Raw genomic sequence first — 17,753 nt, 5'->3', positions numbered from 1 at the left:
AGCTAGGGCTTCCAGAACTATGTTGAATAATAGTGGTAAAAATGGACCCCCTTGTCTTGTTCCTGCTCTTAGGGGGAGTGCTTTCAGTTTTTCACCACTGAGAATAATGTTTGCTGTATGCTTATCATATATGGCCATTACTGTGTTGAGGTAGGTTCCTTCTATGCCCATTTTTTGAAGAGTTTTAATCATAAATAGGTGCTGAATTTTGTCAAAGCTTTTCTATTGAGATTATCATATGGTTTTCATCTTCCAATTTGTTAATATGGTATATCATATTGATTGATTTGCATATATTGAAGAATCCTTGCATCCCTGGAATAAACCCAACTTGATTATCATGTATGAGCTTTTGGATGTGTTGCTGAATTCTGTTTGCTAAAATTTTGTTTAGGATTGTTGCATCTACGTTTGTTAGTGATGTGGGGGTGTAGTTTTCTTTCTGTGTGTTGTCTTTGTCTGGTTTTGGTATCAGGGTGATGGTGGCCCTGTAGAATGAGTTTGGAAGTGTTCCTTCCTCTGCAATTTTTTGAAAGAGTTTTAGAAGGATAGGGATTAGCTCTTCTCTAAATATTTAATAGAATTCTCCTGTGAAGCCACCTGGTCCTGGGCTTTTGGTTTTTGGGAGATTTTTTTTTTTTTTAATCACAGCTTCAATTTCAGTGCTTGTAATTGGGTTGTTCATAATTTCTATTTCTTCCCGGTTCAGTCCTGGAAGATTGAACTTTTCTAACAATCTGTCCATTTCTTCCAGGTCATCCATCTTATTGCCATATAGTTGTTCATAATAGTCTCTTATAATCCTGTGTATTTCTGCACTGTCTGCTGTAACCTCTCCTTTTTCATTTCTAATTTTGTTGATTTGATTCTTCTCTCTTTTTTTTCTTGATGAGTCTGGCTAAAGGTCTGTCAATTTTGTTTATCTTCTAAAAGAACCAGCTTTTAGTTCTGTTAATCTTTACTATTGTTTCTTTCATTTCTTTTTCATTTATTTCTGCTCAGATCTTTATGGTTTCTTTCCTTCTACTAATTTGAGGGGTGTTTTTTGTTCTTCTTTTTCTGGTTGTTTTAGGTGTAAAGTTAGGTTGTCTGTTTGATGTTTTTCTTGTTTCTTGGGATAGGATTGTATTCCTATAAACCTCCCTCTTAGAACTGCTTTTGCTGCTTCCCATAGGTTTTGAGTTGTCATGTTTTTATTGTCATTTGTTTCTAGAAAATTTTTTGAGTTCCCTTTTGATTTCTTCAGTAACCTGTTGGTTATTTAGAAACGTGTTGTTAGCCTCCATGTGTTTGTGTTTCTTACACTTTTCTTCCTGTAATTGATATCTAGTCTCATAGCGTTGTGGTTGGAGAAGATGCTTGATACAATTTCAGTTTTCTTAAATTTACTGAGGTTTGATTTGTGACCCAAGATGTGGTCTATCCTGGAGAATGTTCCATGTACACTTGAGAAGAAGATGTATTCTCCTGCATTTGGATGAAATGTCCTGAAGATATCAATGAGATCCATCTCATCTAATGCATCACTTAAGATTTGTGTTTGCTTTTTAATTTTCTGTTTTGATGATCTGTCCATTGGTGTGAGTGGGGTATTAAAGTCTCCTACTATTAATGGGTTGCTGTCAGTTTCTCCTTTTATGTCTGTTAGTGTTTGTCTTATGTATTGAGGTGCTCCTATTTTGGGTGCTTAGATATTTACAATTGTTATGTCTTCATCTTGCATTGATTGATCCCTTGATAATTATGTAGAATCCTTCCTTATCTCTTGTAATCTTCTTTATTTTAAGGTCTATTTTGTCTGATAAGAAGATTGCTACTCCAGCTTTTTTTGCTTCCCATTTGCATGGAATATATTTTTCTGTCCTCTCACTTTCAGTCTATATGTCTCTTGAGATCTGAAGTTGGTTTCTTGTAGACAGCATATATATGGGTCTTGTTTTTGTATTCATTCAGCCAATCTGTGTCTTTTGATTGGAGCATTTAACCCATTTACATTTAAAGTAATTATTGATATATATGTTCCTCTTCCATTTTCTTAGTTGTTTGGGGTTGATTTTGTAGGTCTTTGTTCTTCTCTTGTATTTCTTGACTATATAAGTCCCTTTAATATTTGTTGTAAAACTGGTTTAGTGGTACTTTTGCTTGTCTGAAAAGCTTTTTATTTCTCCATCACTTCTGAATGATATCCCTGCTGGGCCCAGTAATCTTGGTTGTAGATTTTTCCCTTTCAGTACTTTAAATATATCCTGCCATTACCTTCTGGCCTTCAGAGTTTCTGGTGAAAGATCAGCTGTTAAACATATGAGGTTTCCCTTGTATGTTACTTGTTGCTTCTCCCTTGCTGCTTTTAATATTCTTTCTTTGTGTTTAGTCTTTGTTAGTTTGATTAGTATGTGTCTTGGTGTGTTTCTCCTGGGGTTTCCTGTATGGGACTCCTTGTGCCTCTTGGACTTGATTGAATATTTCCGTTTTCATGTTGGGGAAATTTTAAACTATAATCGCTTCAAAAATTTTCTCATACCCTTTCTTTTTCTCTTCTTCTGGGACCCCTATAATTCAAATGTTGGTGCATTTGATATGATTAGGTCTCTGAGACTGTCCTCAGCTCTTTTCATTCTTTGTCCTTTATTCTGCTCTTCAGAAGTTAGTTCCACCATTTTATCTTCCAGCTCACTGATTTGTTCTTCTGCTTCAGATATTCTGCTATTGATTCCTTCCAGAGTATTTTTAATTTCAGTAATTGTGTTATTTGTCTCTGTATGTTTATTCTTTAATTCTTTTAGGTCTTTGTTAATTGATTCTTGCATTTTCTCCATTTTGTTTTCAAAGTTTTTGATCACCTTTACTATCATTATTCTGAATTCTTTTTCAGGTTTGTTGCCTGTTTCCTCTTCATTTATTTGGACTTCTGTGTTCCAAGTTTATTCCTTCATTTGTGCAGTATTTCTCTGCCTTTTCTTTTTTTTTTTTTTTAACTTATTGTGTTTGAGGTCACAATATTAACTTATTGTGTTTGAAGCCTTTTTCCCAGGCTTCAAGGACAGTTGAATTCTTTCCTTGAAGAAGGTTGAATTCTGTCTTCTGTTTGGTTTCTGCCCTCCTAAGGCTGGTCTGGTGGTTTGTGTAAGCTTCACACAGGGTGAGATTTGTGCTGCGTTTTTGCTTATTGTTTGTTTTTCCTCTGATGGGCAAGGCTGAGTGAGGTGGTAATCCTGTCTGCTGATGTATTTTTGCTTTGTCTGTTGTTTAGATGGGTATCCTGCACAGGGTGTTGCTGGTGGTTGGGTGATGCCAGGTTTTGTATTCGAGTGCTTTCCTTTGTGTGAGTTCTCACTATTCGATACTCCCTAGGGTTAGTTTTCTGATAGTCTGGGGTTTGGGAGTCAGTGCTCCTACTCCAAAGGCTCAGGGCTTGAACTCTGTGGTGCTGCTCAGCAGCAGGCACAGCGGCCCCAGTGGCATGGCTGCCCACTCCCACTGCCCACTGCCATCCAAGAATATCTTTTAAAATGCTCCTTCCTCATGTGTTTTAGTTGACTCTCATTTTCCTGTCTTTATGTAAGGCAGGCTGGTATCCAAATGAAAAGCTGCTGATGCTCAGACCTTCAGGAGTCCAACAGGGAGCCTAAGAGCAGACCGCTTTCCTTGGGAGCCAAAACGCAAGGTCTTCCCTGGGCTAGGCTTCTCACCATCACCGGCAACCATGTGGCTTTGTTTCAGGGGATTTGCTGCTCCTAGAGCAGCTGAGAGCAGGGAGTGGGGGTTGCACTGAGACTCTGGAGAGAGGGGCTGAAGCCCGAGAGCACAGGGAGGGCTGGGTTAACCTTTGTTGTTTGTGACTGTTGATCATTAGTCATCATGAGGAATGAATTTGGTATAAAGAGTGAGGTCTAACAGTGCCCAATCAGAAACAGCCTCAGAATCCCCCAGGTCTGTGTTCTTGGGATTGAGTTACGCCTCATGACAAATGGAGCTGTATTTTCTAATACATTTTCCCCCACGCAGGTGCTTATGACCCAGCATGTGCTGCGCTTGTGCTCAGTTGTATCCTACTCTTAGCAACTCCATGGACTGTAGCCCACCAGGCTCCTCTTTCTGTGGAATTTTCCAGGCAGGAATACTGGAGTGGGTTGCCATTTTCTTCTCCAGGATATCTTCATGACCCAGGGATCAAACCCTCATCTGTTGCATCTCCTGCATTGGCAGGCAGATTCTTCACCACTGTACCACCTGGAAAGCCCCCTAATTTATGTTATAGGTGCCCTAATAAGTACAGGTTTGGTTATATTCCCATCTGCATGTCTTTCTCAGGGTTCCAGGAAGCTCAAATCCCCTTCTATATTAGCTTTTTGTTTCTTTTCAAAAATATTTTAAAAATAAGTATAGTTCATTTATAATGTTCTGTTACTTTCTGCTGTCTAGCAAAATTATACATATGCTTGCATTCATTTTTTGCATTCTTTTCCATTACGGTTTGCAATAAGATATTGAATATACTTCTCTGTGCTATACCAGTGGGACCTTGTCATTTGTCCATTCTATGTATAATAATTTGCATCTGCTAACCCCAGCCTCCCACTCCATCCCTCACACTCCATCCCAACCCCTCCCCCTTGGCGATCACCAGTCTCTTCTTTATGTCCATGATTCTGATTCTGTTTTGTAGATGGTTTCATTTGTGTCATATTTTAGATTCTACATATAAGTGATAACATATGGTGTTTGTCTTTCTCTTTCTGACTTACTTCACTTAGTGTGATAATTTCTAGTTGCATCCATTATCCAAAATAATATTGACATTATTTTGTTCTCTTTTATGACTGAGTAGTATTCTATTATATATTTATCCATTCATCTGTTGATGGACACTTAGGTTGTTTCCATGTCTTGGCTATTGTCAGTAGTGCTGCTGTGAACATAAAGGTGTACGTATCTTTTTGAATTAAAGTTTTGTCAGTATACACCCAGGAGTGGGATTCCTGGATCATATGGTAATTCTATTTTTAGTTTTCTGAGGAAACCTCCATACTGATTTTTACAGTGGCTGCACCAACTTACATTCACACCAACAGTGTTGGAGGGTTCCCTCTTTCTCCACACACTGTCCAGCATTTGTTATTTGTAGATTTTTTGACGGTATGAGGTGGCATCTCATTGTAGTTTTGATTTGCATTTCTCTAATTAGCGATGTTGAGCATCTTTTCATGTGCCTGTTGGCCATCTGTATTTCTTCTTTGGAGAAATGTCCATTTAGATCTTCTGCTCATTTTTCAATCTGGTGGTTTGATATTTTGTTGTTGAGTTGGCTGATCTATTTGTGTATTTTGGAGATTAAACCCTTGTCAGTTGCATCATTTGCAGATATTTTCTCCCATTCTGTAGGTTGTCTTTTTGCTTATGGTTTTCTTTACTGTGCAACTCATGTAAGTTTGATTAGGCCCCATTTGTTTATTTTTGTTATCATTTCTACTGCCTTGGGAGACTGATTTAAGAAAACATTGGTACGATTTATGTCAGAGAATGTTTTGCCTATGACCTTTTCTAGGAGTTTTATGGTGTCTTGTCTTACATTTAAGTCTTTAAGTTATTTTGAGTTAATTTTTGTATTTGACAAGAGGGTATGTTCATTGATTTACATTCAACTGTCCAACTTTCCTAGCACCCTTTACTGAAGAAACTCTCTTTTTCCCATTGTATGTTCTTGGCTCCTTTGTCAAAGATTAACTGACCATAGGTGTGTGGGACTTTTTATTTAAATTAATTTTGTGATTTAATTTAAATGTGTTTTGAATAACGTTGTGTATAACTATTTTTGTCAAGAGTTTGAAGGCTGTTAATCATTTACTAAGAATTTTGTAGCTTATATGTTTTACCTTCTTCATCCTAAAAATGGGTAAAACTTTTTACAGTAGCCACAGAAATAAAATAAGGGGTGATAGATTGAGACCAAAAAAAAAATTAAATTAAATTAAAACTCCATGATTGAGATTTTAGCAGATTTTTTCAGACCTCTACTGTGTGTCCAGTTCTTTTCCCCTCCCTCTTCCTTCCCCAGGTCCTGGATTCCAAGCAGCTCTTCTTGCCTGGTCCAGTCTGTCATCTCTCATCAGACTACTGCTGTTCCTCCCCACCAGTCTTGATCTCTCTAATTTACTCACCTCATAGTAATCAACTAAGAGGAAATAATTGTGTCACATTCAAATGAGGGGTTTTGTTTTTTTTAATGTAAAGAACCCTCAAAAATCAACCTGAGAACTCCATGTACACAAATAAAATGGGAGTGCTTATGGTTGGTAAATATAAAAAAAATGTTCTACTTCCTTAGGAATAAAGAAAACACAGATGCTATTTATGCCTGTCAGGTTATGTGAGATTAAAGAAATGTATGTATGGTGTATTAGCAAGGGTTTGGGGGATTAAAGAGCTCTTAAACATTGCTAGTTGGAATTTAAAATGCTGTAGTCTTTCTGGAGGGTGGTTTGATAATATATAGCAGGGGACTTTAATCTAGCAATTCCACTTCTATCCATTTATCTTCAGGCAGCAGTAATAGGATGGGTTCAAAAACCATGTGTTTGTGTAGAAGGATGTTTGTTGGAACTGTTTATAATGATGAAAGACAGAAAACAGCCTGGCCTAGGGCAAAATACATAAAATTTGATACATCTAGACAGTGGAATTTTATAGAGCCATAAAAATGATAATGTAGAGGATCTTAAAAGTTTACCCTGAAACACTTCCACAGTACATTTAAGTGAAAAAGTAAGTTACAAAGCAGCATGTATAATTCAGCCTCTTTTAGTGAGGAAGAAATGTGTTGGTGGGGTATGTGTGCCACAGGGGAAAGTCTGGAACACTATATGACAGAATGCTAGTGTGTTTTACTTTGAAGATAAGTATGTAGGTGGCTTTAATATTTTTTTTGAGACAATATTTATTGTAGTTTGTTGTTGCCTTTGACAAACAATTACTATGTGGTAAAATATATATATATTTTCTTTAGAAAAGTCATGGTTTCCTTCTCCAGAGGTTGAGAGCTGGGACTTAATATATAACGTTTTCTTTTTCTTTGAGAGCTAGTGTACTGAAGTAAACTCCTTAAGGAACTTAAGAAAAAAATATGTTAATTCTGGGTAGTAAGGTACATGACTGGCTGTTATATCATTTCCTTGTTTTCTGTGTGTTTAAAATGTATTATAATTAAAAAAATGTTCACCTGTAAGATTTATAATTAAGTAGGAGAGATAAACTGGAGAAGGTGATGGCAACCCACTCCAGTGTTCTTGCTTGGAGAATCCCAGGGACAGAGGAGCCCAGTGGGCTGCCGTCTGTGGGGTCGCACAGAGTCAGACACGGCCACACATAACTATAATATAAAAATAGTTTCTTTAACTGTATATTTTAAAATTAATTTTTATTTTTTAAAATCATGACAACAGGTTTTGAAATTTCAAAAGTATTAAATTCTGATAAAAAAGGAAGTCAATTCCCTATCCCACCTTGCTGTATTCCCAGACCCACTCTCAAAGGGGGAAAACCTTTAAGCAAATTATACTAATATTTTCCCTGTCATATTTCTAAATATCTTACAATAACACTATTTTAAAAAATTTATCAATTATGGGGATTTTCCTATTGTCTCCTGGTTAGGGTGGACAAGAATAATTCTTCTACCTTGCAATTATCTTTACTCCTCCAGCTTCCCAATATGGTTATATTATAATTTTGGTTAAACCCAAATAATGTATACATTATTACTGTGCAAATATTGCTCACTGTTGAGCTTAATAGCCCACTATGACTGTTTCCTTTGTTGAAGCCCTCTTTTTTCCCTAGAGTTATTTGCCGTTTTTATTTGCATGGTTTTCTATATATTTGGGAAAACAGAATGTTACTCTGTGTACCGCCCCCCGCCCCCACCACAAATTGTGCCAAGCAATTTAAAAATTTTCAAAATCTCAACACAGCAAAAAAAAAATCTTACCAAGTCCATTCTTTTCCTGAGGACATTTATACCTTGCAACCTGGACTGTTCTCTAGTGCAGACATTGGAAGAAGGCAATGGCACTCCACTCCAGTACTCTTGCCTGGAAAATCCCATGGACGGAGGAGCCTGGTGGGCTGCAGTCCATGGGGTTGCCAAGAGTCGGATACGACTAAGCGACTTCATTTTCACTTTTCACTTTCCTGCATTGGAGAAGGAAATGGCAACCCACTCCAGTGTTCTTGCCTGGAGAATCCCAGGGACGGGGGAGCCTGGTTTGCTGCCGTTTATGGGGTCGCACAGAGTCGGACATGACTGAAGCAACTTAGCAGCAGCAGCAGCAGCAGTGCAGACATAGAGTTCTGACCCAAGACCTTCTCTTCACACTCTTCAGTTGGGTCCCTGATTTTCCTAGATCTCACATTGTCTTCTTTTTTCCCCTGAAGCACATCCTATAATAATTTTCCCAGAAAGAGCGTGTAAGAGGCAAATTTTTGTATCTTTGTTCTACCTTTACACTTGACAGATAGGTTGAATATTGCAGTTTCAAGTTGAAGATCACTTTCCTTAGACTTTTGAAGGCACTTCAGAGCTGGGAACACAAAGATCCTTCTTGTTGAATGAACAAGCGAGCCTTCCTGGCTTGCCCACAAAGACACTCATTAGACTGTGAAACTGATTTGGGTGAAGATCCTGTCAGGCCTTCCAGAAGCTTTCCTTGCCTATGTTATGGAGGCTTATAATGTGGGAGACCTGGGTTCAATCCCTTGGTTGGGAAGATCCCCTGGAGAAGGGAAAGGCTACCCACTCCAGTATTCTGCCCTGAAGAATTCCATGGACTGTGTAGTCCATGGGGTCGCAAAGAGTTGGAGATGACCAAGCGACTTTCACTTTCATATACTTCTTGGTCCTCTTCATATTCTGGAGACTCTTGGCTGTGCTGTCCTTCCATCAGGAGCAAGTAACTCTTACCAGCTCAGCATGCTGGGTGCTAGGTGAAGCTAGGCTCAGCTTCTCAGATGTGCCATCCTGCTTGGAAGCCTAGCCTGCAGGCGTGCCTGATCTCTATTCCTGCAGGCTTCCTTGGGTGAAAGTTGATTTACTCCCACTGGGACTGTATGGACAAAGATGAATAGTATAATTGATTTCTTGGGACTTTATAGGTAGACATATCTCAGTGACTCTAAGAGAACCCCCTGACTTTGAGGTTCCATGATCCCGTGACTGTTGAACTAATGTTTTTTGCCAGGATGTCCCTTCCTGTTGGCTTGGTTTGGCTTGCTTCACGTGTACTCCCTCTTTAAGACTCAGCTAAGGAATTGCTTCCTCTGGGAAGCTTTCATCTTCATTTCTTTTTCTTTCCTACTGGCTGTGTATTTCTTTTTCTTTTTTTTCTTTTGGCTGAGTATTTCCTTCATCTTTTTTCTTTTTTAAGATCAGAGCTGTAGTAATGAGGCGTAATCTTTTTACCCAAGACATGCCTACTAAGCTCCAGATGCATCCGTGGACCCCAACATAGGTGGCAAGGAAGAAAAAAGTGTTTTGATGCAGGAGTGGCCATCAAAAATGACTAGAATGTGACAGAGGGAAGTGTATTTTTGTACATCTTTCATCAAATAAGAATTCTAGCTTTAAAGAGGAAAGGAGACTTATGGCTGGAAATGATCTTAGCAAATGCAAACCTTTTGACATTTTTTCAGGTAAGGAAAAAACAAAATACAGTTTTTACAGTGCAAAGTTACTGTGCAATGGCATATATTTTAGAAAGAACATTGTATCTGAGGACAGAAAACCTGATTTTAAAATCATAGCTCTGTGATGAAGAGTTTAGGGGAGCTTGGGTAATATTCTTATCTTCCACTAGCACCTCCTTTTCTCATCTTTAAATTAAGGTTATCAGTGCCCTCCCTATCCCCACTCCCTGGGTTATGAGAATTAAATGTGAGCTGGCACGCAAAAAGAACTAGTGTGGTACTTATATATTTATTTCCAACTATAAGACTTATTTCATCAGGCAACACACTTTTCCAGACTAGTAAGGTTTAACTCCTTTTGGAAGAATCTTGAGTGCTTTTACTAGTGTTAAATGATGTTAGTAAGTTACTATATAGATATCCTAAGTTGTTTTATCTGTCACTTATATAAGCAAATTATGGAATTTGCAGTGATGGATTCTGGTAACTTCTGGAAAAATATTTGTACTGTATCTTTTGAGCCAGCTTATATCTAAGCTATATTCCAAAGTGTGATTTTGTCTGCAAGAAAGTCTCTGTCGTTGTGGTCCATTGCAACAAAGCTCCTTCTAAATTTACCGCAGCCATAATCAGGCTTCTTTGATTTGGAATTTGACTAGTATATTTAATTGGTGATTAATACAATGTTCTTTAGTATATATGTGACCATTGCTGAATTTGTAGTGCTTTTATCCTTTTTAGATAATCTATGTAAAATATATCCATATACAGAGATAATCTATAAGCGATTAAGAATTCTATATAAAGTAGAATTATTTGTAATGACCATTCTGTGGAACATGAATTTTTTTTTCAGAATAATTTAGAAGAGGATGAAGATGTGGAAATGAAAAATAGTATAACCCAGGGAGACAAACTACGTGCCTTAAAAAGTCAGAGACAGCCTCGTACCTCACCATCCTGTCCATTTAGGTAGATCTATTTTAAACTTTTAAGTTTATATTTTACCTCCATGTGTGGGTAGAATATTTAATGTCTTTTGGTTATCATTCTATAAGTACCATGTTTACCTCTCATTTTTTGGTTTATTACTATTTTGTGTTATTTATTATTTTAATGTTGTGGGGAGTAGATACATTTTAGAAGCTTATCGAAAGCAGCTGCTACATCTTAATTTCTGGAATTCCCCCTAAAATTGCCACGCTGTTGTTGGTTGTCTCTGGGACTCTGTTCAAAATTCTGTTGGGAATGCCACTCTTTTCCTGTGAATGGGCTGCTGCTTCTGTGGCGAATCCTCAGAGGTGTGCCAAGTGTTTGTATTTAATCTAGAGTGTGCAGGAAAGTATTGTATCCGAGCTTTTGGTATACCCTCACTCGTTAGCATGACTTCCTATTTCTGGGAATTGAATAAGCAATTCTTGTCTGTTAAGTTACAAACAATCTTGGTTTGGAGATCTGAAATTACTCATCAGAATCAGCTGGTGGGACTTCAGATCACAACCTTTGAAATCTTTTGCTAATTCAGACTAAGTGGAAGAAATAAAGCTTCAGAATTAATGGAGGTTCAAAATCTCTAAATATCAAGATTCTTTATTGTAATGTAAGAGGTGGCAAGTCCACAAATGAAAATCATGGGAAATGCTTATTTTCCTTTGACTTTTAAATGAGAGAAATGCATAGCAAGAAGGCTGTTTTGCTATAATAAATGTCGAGCAGACTACTCACAGAGAATTTAGTTTTATGTATTATCTGGGAGGATTATAACACTTAAGTCAAATTGGGTCTGGTCACACCATTATCTATGCTTTGAGTACTGGTTTCCTGCCCTGAAATATGAAGGGTCATATATATAGCTTGAAGTTGGGTAATTGTTTTATATAGTAAGATGGGAAGATGGAATAGAAAGTCTGGTACTTAGTGATACTCACCAACTACCACTGAGAGGTTGAGGAAATGTAGATCTACCAACGAACTGCTATGGGGCCAGGAGTTATGCTAGGTACCTAGTTAGGACATGAGGATTAACTGAGTAAACACGAAAGGTTGCACCGTTACCCACATTTGTGTTTTTGCTTGAGATTAGAGAGGGTAAATCGCTCCCTAGCTGGTATTCAAACCCAGCACTGTTCAAAGTCCATATTCTTTTCACTGTATATAGTGTCTTAGTGAGAGTTTCTTCAAGATCAGTAAATATATTACCAATCTTTGTTATTCACCATTTTTCCTTGAAACGCTAAGAAAGTGCTTTATATTAATTAAAGTTAATTTCAAACAGATTTATATTTGATTTGTAAGAAGCCACAAGTTGGAGGAAGGGATAAGTTGGGGTATAACTTGGCTGATAAAATGGCAAAAGAAACAAGAGAAGCTTCACTAGACTTCAGAAGGCTCATTCCAAGATGGTGTTTGTCTCTTTCTTTTCATCCTTAGAAATTTTCTCATTTTTCTGAATATAATTTTTCTTAACAGCATCATGGCCCCATCATCAAACTTTTTTTTTCCCTCACTCTGAATAGATGCAGTACCAGCTTCTAATGAAAAAGAATTTTACTGTAAATGAAATTCAAGATGAAACAAAATGACTAAAATGGATTTCCCACTGGCTTTAGGACTTATAAAGTAAATAAGTACTAATATCCATTTGCAAGGTCTATCCCTCTTGCCCATGTAATAATTTTGCTGGTCTGACTCCAGAGGATGTAGCTTTTGGTCTTGGCTTAAATGTGTGACCCTGGTGATGAGTGAACATTTGTCTTTGGTTTCTGTAGGTTGGAGGATATGAAAGGGCATCCAAGAGCAGTGTCCCAGCCTTCCAGGTACTGTCAACCAAGTTGAATTTCTAGTAGATTATAGGCAAATGCTACCTTTTAGATGGGGCTCCCCAGGTGGCTCCAGTGGTAAAGAATATGCCTGCCGAGACATTAAGAGATATATGAGATGGGGGTTCTATTCCTGGGTTTAGAGAAGGAAATAGCAACCCACTCCAGAGTTCTTGCCTGGAAAATCCCCTGGACAGAGGAGCCTGTGGGCTACAGTCAGACATGACTGAGCACACACACATTGCCACTAGGAGTGACCTGGCCACTGAGAGCCATGGCCGTGGCAGAGACCTTGACCTATTCCTAGATTATGACCCTTTAGATACATTTCTCAACTTTAAGCCCATGGAAATAAGCTGCACACAGCTTTTCACTTTTAAAATTCCTTTGTTTCTGTTCCAGATTATTATAATGGCTTTATAGTTAATGCTCACGATGACCAAGGGTTTTGTTTTCCTGAGTTGCCCACAAGGCTGCATGGCTGTGGGAGTGATGCCAGTGTACCCTGTGTGCCCAGCACATGGTGGGGTCTCTCAGTAAACCAGAGTTGCTCTGCAACATGCCGTTCAAGCCTGTGATAGATTTTGCCTTGAATTTTTGACATTTCTGTTCTTCTTTCCTCGAATTTTGCATGTGTCTGTTCCCTTCGTTTTCTAGTTTTATTTCCTTCCCGAGTCTCTATTAGAGGAGGAAACGTTAGTGTTTTTCTTTGGAAAAATGTTCCCCGAACACTTCCTGGTGGTCTCAGTGGTATCAGGATTGAGCATAGGCTTTGGTGAGGGTCATGGAGATATTTGACCAAAACTGTCATCAGCAGATGGGGAAAAAGCTAATACACTCCTTATCTCTGTTCTCATTCAGCTGTAGGTTTAGGGTTGGTTACTGGAGGCAGTTCTGATATGACCCAGACTTATCCAGAAGCTGGAGCTGCTTCCCTGTTCAACTTCTTCTGTCCTTAATTTAGAGGCAGACCATATTGTACGCTCCTGTTTGGAGGGAAGATGATGAAAGGAAGGGTACAAGTAAAGCAGCTTTCCTGTAGCAGATAGGGAAAAGAGTCCTTCTTCATTAAGATATCTGCCCAGGACAAAACAGATTTGGCATTAAAACCATGACTGGGCCTTGACTGTCCAGACTTGGGTCAATTTTCCCTCTTTGTTCACTCAGCAGACATTTACTGAGCACCTTCTCTGAGCCTGGCACTGTGCTAGTCACTGGAAATTGAAGTGAGAGAAAGCTCTTTGCTCCTGATGGAGCTTATTTTGAGGAAAGTTTGATACTTTATCAAAATAATTCAAGATGGTATAAGTATCAAATAAATCAAGATGGTATAAGAGCTGTGATTTACTCTGAGAATATATGATGAAGCTGCATGCTGACCCCACCTGGGAATTCAGTGAAGGCTTGCTGTAAGAGGTAGCAGCTGATTGGACTATTATGAAAGGCTAAGCAATAGGAGTGAGTTAGATGGTGGTGGAAGAGAAAAGTGTGTGTGTGGGTGAGGTAAGGTCAGGGAAAACAGTGTATGTAAACTGGACAGGGGTATTGATGTCATCCATCCAGGTACCTCAGGGCATTTTATGTAGCTGGAGTAGAGGAATTGGTGGGAAAGTGTGGAGAATTGGAAAATAACAGATTTCAGAGGGTTTTATAAGCCGGGCCAAGAAGTTTAGCCTTTCTGGGCACTGAGGAAGTATTAAATGATTTAAATAGTGAATCGACATGGTTAGATATCTTAGATTTTGCTAGAGGCTATTCAGAATGTGAGTTTCAAGGAATAAGATTAAAAGGGGCTACTAGGAGTAAGGATAAGAAATAATGCTGCTTACCCCAGGCAGCTGCAGACTGGAAAGGAGAGGAGAGATTTAAAATATAGAAAAGTAGAATCTAAGGACTCGGGAGGGATGAACGCCAGTCCAAGGGAGGGAAGTGATCATGGTTACCACGGGACTTTGGTCCCTGCATTTAAATCCCAGCTCTGCCTTTTCTTATTTGCTGAGAGGCTTTGAATGAGGAGCTTTTGGTCCTCCGTTTCCTGACTTGCAGAGTGCAGTCTTCGCCTCCCTTGCAGGGTTGTTGTGAGGGTGAGCTGAGTTAATGCCTGCTAGGTCTGAGATGAGCGCCCAGCTCAGAGTGAGGGCTGCGTCAGTGCCGGCTGCTGTTATTAGGACCTGACCTGATCTGTTTAACATTTGTGAGTTTACTTTGTCCTGGTTGATGGCTGAATGTTATGATAACACAGTTCCTGTGTGATTCTTTGCCCGTTTTCCCCCACAAAGATTGAGTTCTTCCCCTCAAGGATCTGCATCTACTTTGAAGACCTCGAAAGTGGCTTTGTCCCCTTCTGTGATGGCCAAGAGGATAAACAGAGGCTCTGTATCCTCAGGCGCCAGTGTAAGAAGGTAATTTTTCTCTCTTCTCCCGAGGAAAGGGAAGGCAGCAGCAACTGCAAGTTTGTCTGAAGTTCGTCAGAGGGAGGGCACGGGAGGGTGGACGGGGGACCACCAAAGGCTCTGTGACCCCCTAGGCTTCTGTTCCTGTCTTGAATTGTGGGCACAAGGCCGTGGAGGGAATGCTGTACAGCATGCCCTTCCACAGCAGGCCTACCATGATCCCGGGAACGGTGTTCAGTTGCACAGACTGATATTATATGATACTGTTGTCTCCTCCCTGATGCATAGGGGCAGAACTAAACTAGTCAGGGACGTTTGATGTAGTCATAGGATTGAATATGTATTAATAGAAGTTACATCTTGTACTTAGGGCTGCTCTGTGCTCTCCCCTTACACAGTCCTATCATTTACTTCCTGTCTCAGGGCAAAGAGCACCCCCACATATTCTATTTCAGGATCTCTGGTCAAAGTGAGCCTGGTCTAGAGTCTTAGCTGATTTTGACAGAGGAAGTTGCCACGTATAACTAAAGGCCACATATTATAAGATCACCAAGAACAACTATTCTGTCACCATTTGCATTGATCCGAACTGTCTGCATCACCTTCCCCTACTGTCCTGATTAATGTGTTTTACAAACATGAACGCTGCATGAGTATACATGGCTGTCTGTGTCCTTCCCCCCCGCCCGCCCCCACCTGTGTTTTTCATTCAGCTTTTCCATAAACTCCCGGCTAGCCAGTTCTCTAGGGAACTTGAATGCTGCAGCCGACGATCCAGAGAACAGAAGGACCACATCACCCACCAAGATGGGTTTCATCGCCAACCCGTTCACCAACCTCTTGAACGGCAGCTCCCAGCCACCTGCCAGAAATTACCCTGAGCTCAACAACAACCAGTACAGCCGAAGTAGCAGCAGCAGTGGGGGTGTCCCAAGCAGTCAGCCGGGCCCCCACGGCGCTAAGACCACCGAGGAGCACTCCACCGCCCTGCAGCCCTCCTACACTGGCCTGTCTTCCTCCTCAGCGAGATTCCTGAGCCGATCAATCCCTGTAAGTTCGCAGACACCACCTCTTGGCCCTCAGAAACCTGAACGTGACTTCTGTGCCTTGGCTGGGACTGCAAGTTTGCAGACACCCCCTCTTGGCCCTCAGAACCCTGAGCTCAACTTTTGTGCCTTGCCCTCCCAGCCAAGGCTGCCACCAAAGAAATTTAATAGCGCCAAGGAAGCCTTCTGATCTATGCCTCCCTCTGTGCGATGAAACTGTCTCTGCACACACATTCCGCTGGCTCCTCTTCAAGTAAATGCCAAGTTTCAACCTGGTTTTCTTTCCTCCTCCTTTTGCTTCTCCTCTTCCCTCTCCTTTGTGTGTGATGTCTCTAGGAAAGGAAACAGCTTTCACTCCCTTCATCGTGGACCCTGTTGACTTCAGTTACTTTTCAGTCTCATTCTCCAATCACTCTGAGTATAGGATGCAAGGTCAGGGGCTGAGTCATATGACAGGCAGCATCTGCTGTGGTTGTGGTGGTATCCCGGCTTTTTCTACATTGTAGATCACTGAATTTGGAGTATTTAAACATATAAGGTGCTGATGAACAGCGGCTTCTCAGAAGTAACCATTTAAGCCCTTGACTATGTCACCTTCTGGCAGGAAACCGACCCAGAATTGATTAAATGGCAAATGGAGAGTGTTGATAAGGAAGGCTTATGGGTAGGTACCTGGGATGTAAGAGAGGGGAAGGCAGGGTAACAGGAAGATGTTTAAAATGAGCTCTCACTCTTCTAGAGACAGGATGAGGCTCTCCATACACATTTTACCCATGAGTTCTTCATTTTGGTCCCCAAGCCCAGTTTTTAACCAGTAATCCTGTTCAGTTCAGTCGCTCAGTTGTGTCCGACTCTTTGCGACCCCATGAATTGTAGCATGCCAGGGATCCCTGTCCATCACCAACTCCCTGAGTTAAGTAAAATTTTGTTGGTTCACCCCCCGTCAAGAATCACTTTAATCACATATGTTGATTGCTTCAAAGGGAATTGAGATGTATGGGAATGCAAGTTTTGATTCAAGAGAATGAGGACAAAATAGGCTGGAGAAATAGATCCCACACAAGGCAGTGTCAGTCAGTATTAGAATGCAACCTTGCCTCGACTCAGGCACAAGCAAGCCCCTAGTGTTCTGGGAAGGCTGTGGTCCTGTGGCCCTCATGCCCACTGTTCTTCAGACACTTCCTCAGCCTTTATTACCCTGGGAAGGGGCTTCCCAGGTGGCGTTAGTGGTAAAGATCCCACCTGCCAATGCAGGAGACATAAGAGATGTGGGCTGGATCCCTGGGTCAGGAAGATCCCCTGGAGGAGGGCATGGCAACCCACTCCAGTATTGTTGCCTAGAGAATCCCACGGACCGAGGAGCCTGGTGCGGACTACAGTTCATGGGGTCTCAAAGAATCAGACATGCCTGAAGTGACGTTATCCTGGGGGAGGTGGATCTTTGCAGGGGAGGGAAGAGGAGGAGACATGCGGGCAGCAGTGGGCCTCTTAGGGCCTTTTGTGAAAACCCATACCCCGCGGTATTAGCTACGGAGATCCACTTTCCTTATATGGCAGTTTAGAAACCACTTTTCTAATGTGATGATGCAGTGTGTGTGCGTACTCGTGTGTGTGTGTGTGTGTGTGTGTGTGTGTGTGTTGGACTCATTACTACTCCCATCCCTATCTCAGGCCTCTTTCCAAAGTTTTTTTTCCCACTCTGTACACCCACAGTCCTTTCTGGCACATATGATTCTCCCCACCTGATTTTATTCCCAATGATGTTTTTCAGCTTTAGATTCCTATATAGACTATAGCCTCAGCTGACCCTATCCCTT

The 17,753-nt window shown here is 40.4% G+C and overlaps 1 protein-coding gene across 2 annotated transcripts in view; it reads left to right on the top strand.

Moving 5' to 3' along the window:
• Window positions 1-17,753, top strand: part of CDC14A (cell division cycle 14A) — a 183,090-nt gene that overhangs the window by 150,261 nt on the left and 15,076 nt on the right. The window contains exons 12-16 of one of the 2 annotated variants that reach the window (XM_068964127.1): window positions 10,535-10,650; window positions 12,447-12,494; window positions 14,777-14,899; window positions 15,604-15,948; window positions 16,015-16,126. In XM_068964127.1, the coding sequence (XP_068820228.1) occupies window positions 10,535-10,650; window positions 12,447-12,494; window positions 14,777-14,899; window positions 15,604-15,948; window positions 16,015-16,126 (744 nt within the window). Of the gene's footprint in view, window positions 1-10,534; window positions 10,651-12,446; window positions 12,495-14,776; window positions 14,900-15,603; window positions 15,949-16,014; window positions 16,127-17,753 lie in introns of those variants that run through there. The other variant, XM_068964128.1, reaches the window with a different exon arrangement.

The sequence above is a fragment of the Capricornis sumatraensis genome, chromosome 2 (genome assembly GCF_032405125.1).
Source record: "Capricornis sumatraensis isolate serow.1 chromosome 2, serow.2, whole genome shotgun sequence".
NCBI lineage: Eukaryota > Metazoa > Chordata > Mammalia > Artiodactyla > Bovidae > Capricornis > Capricornis sumatraensis.
This window is presented reverse-complemented; position numbering and strand designations above follow the sequence as displayed.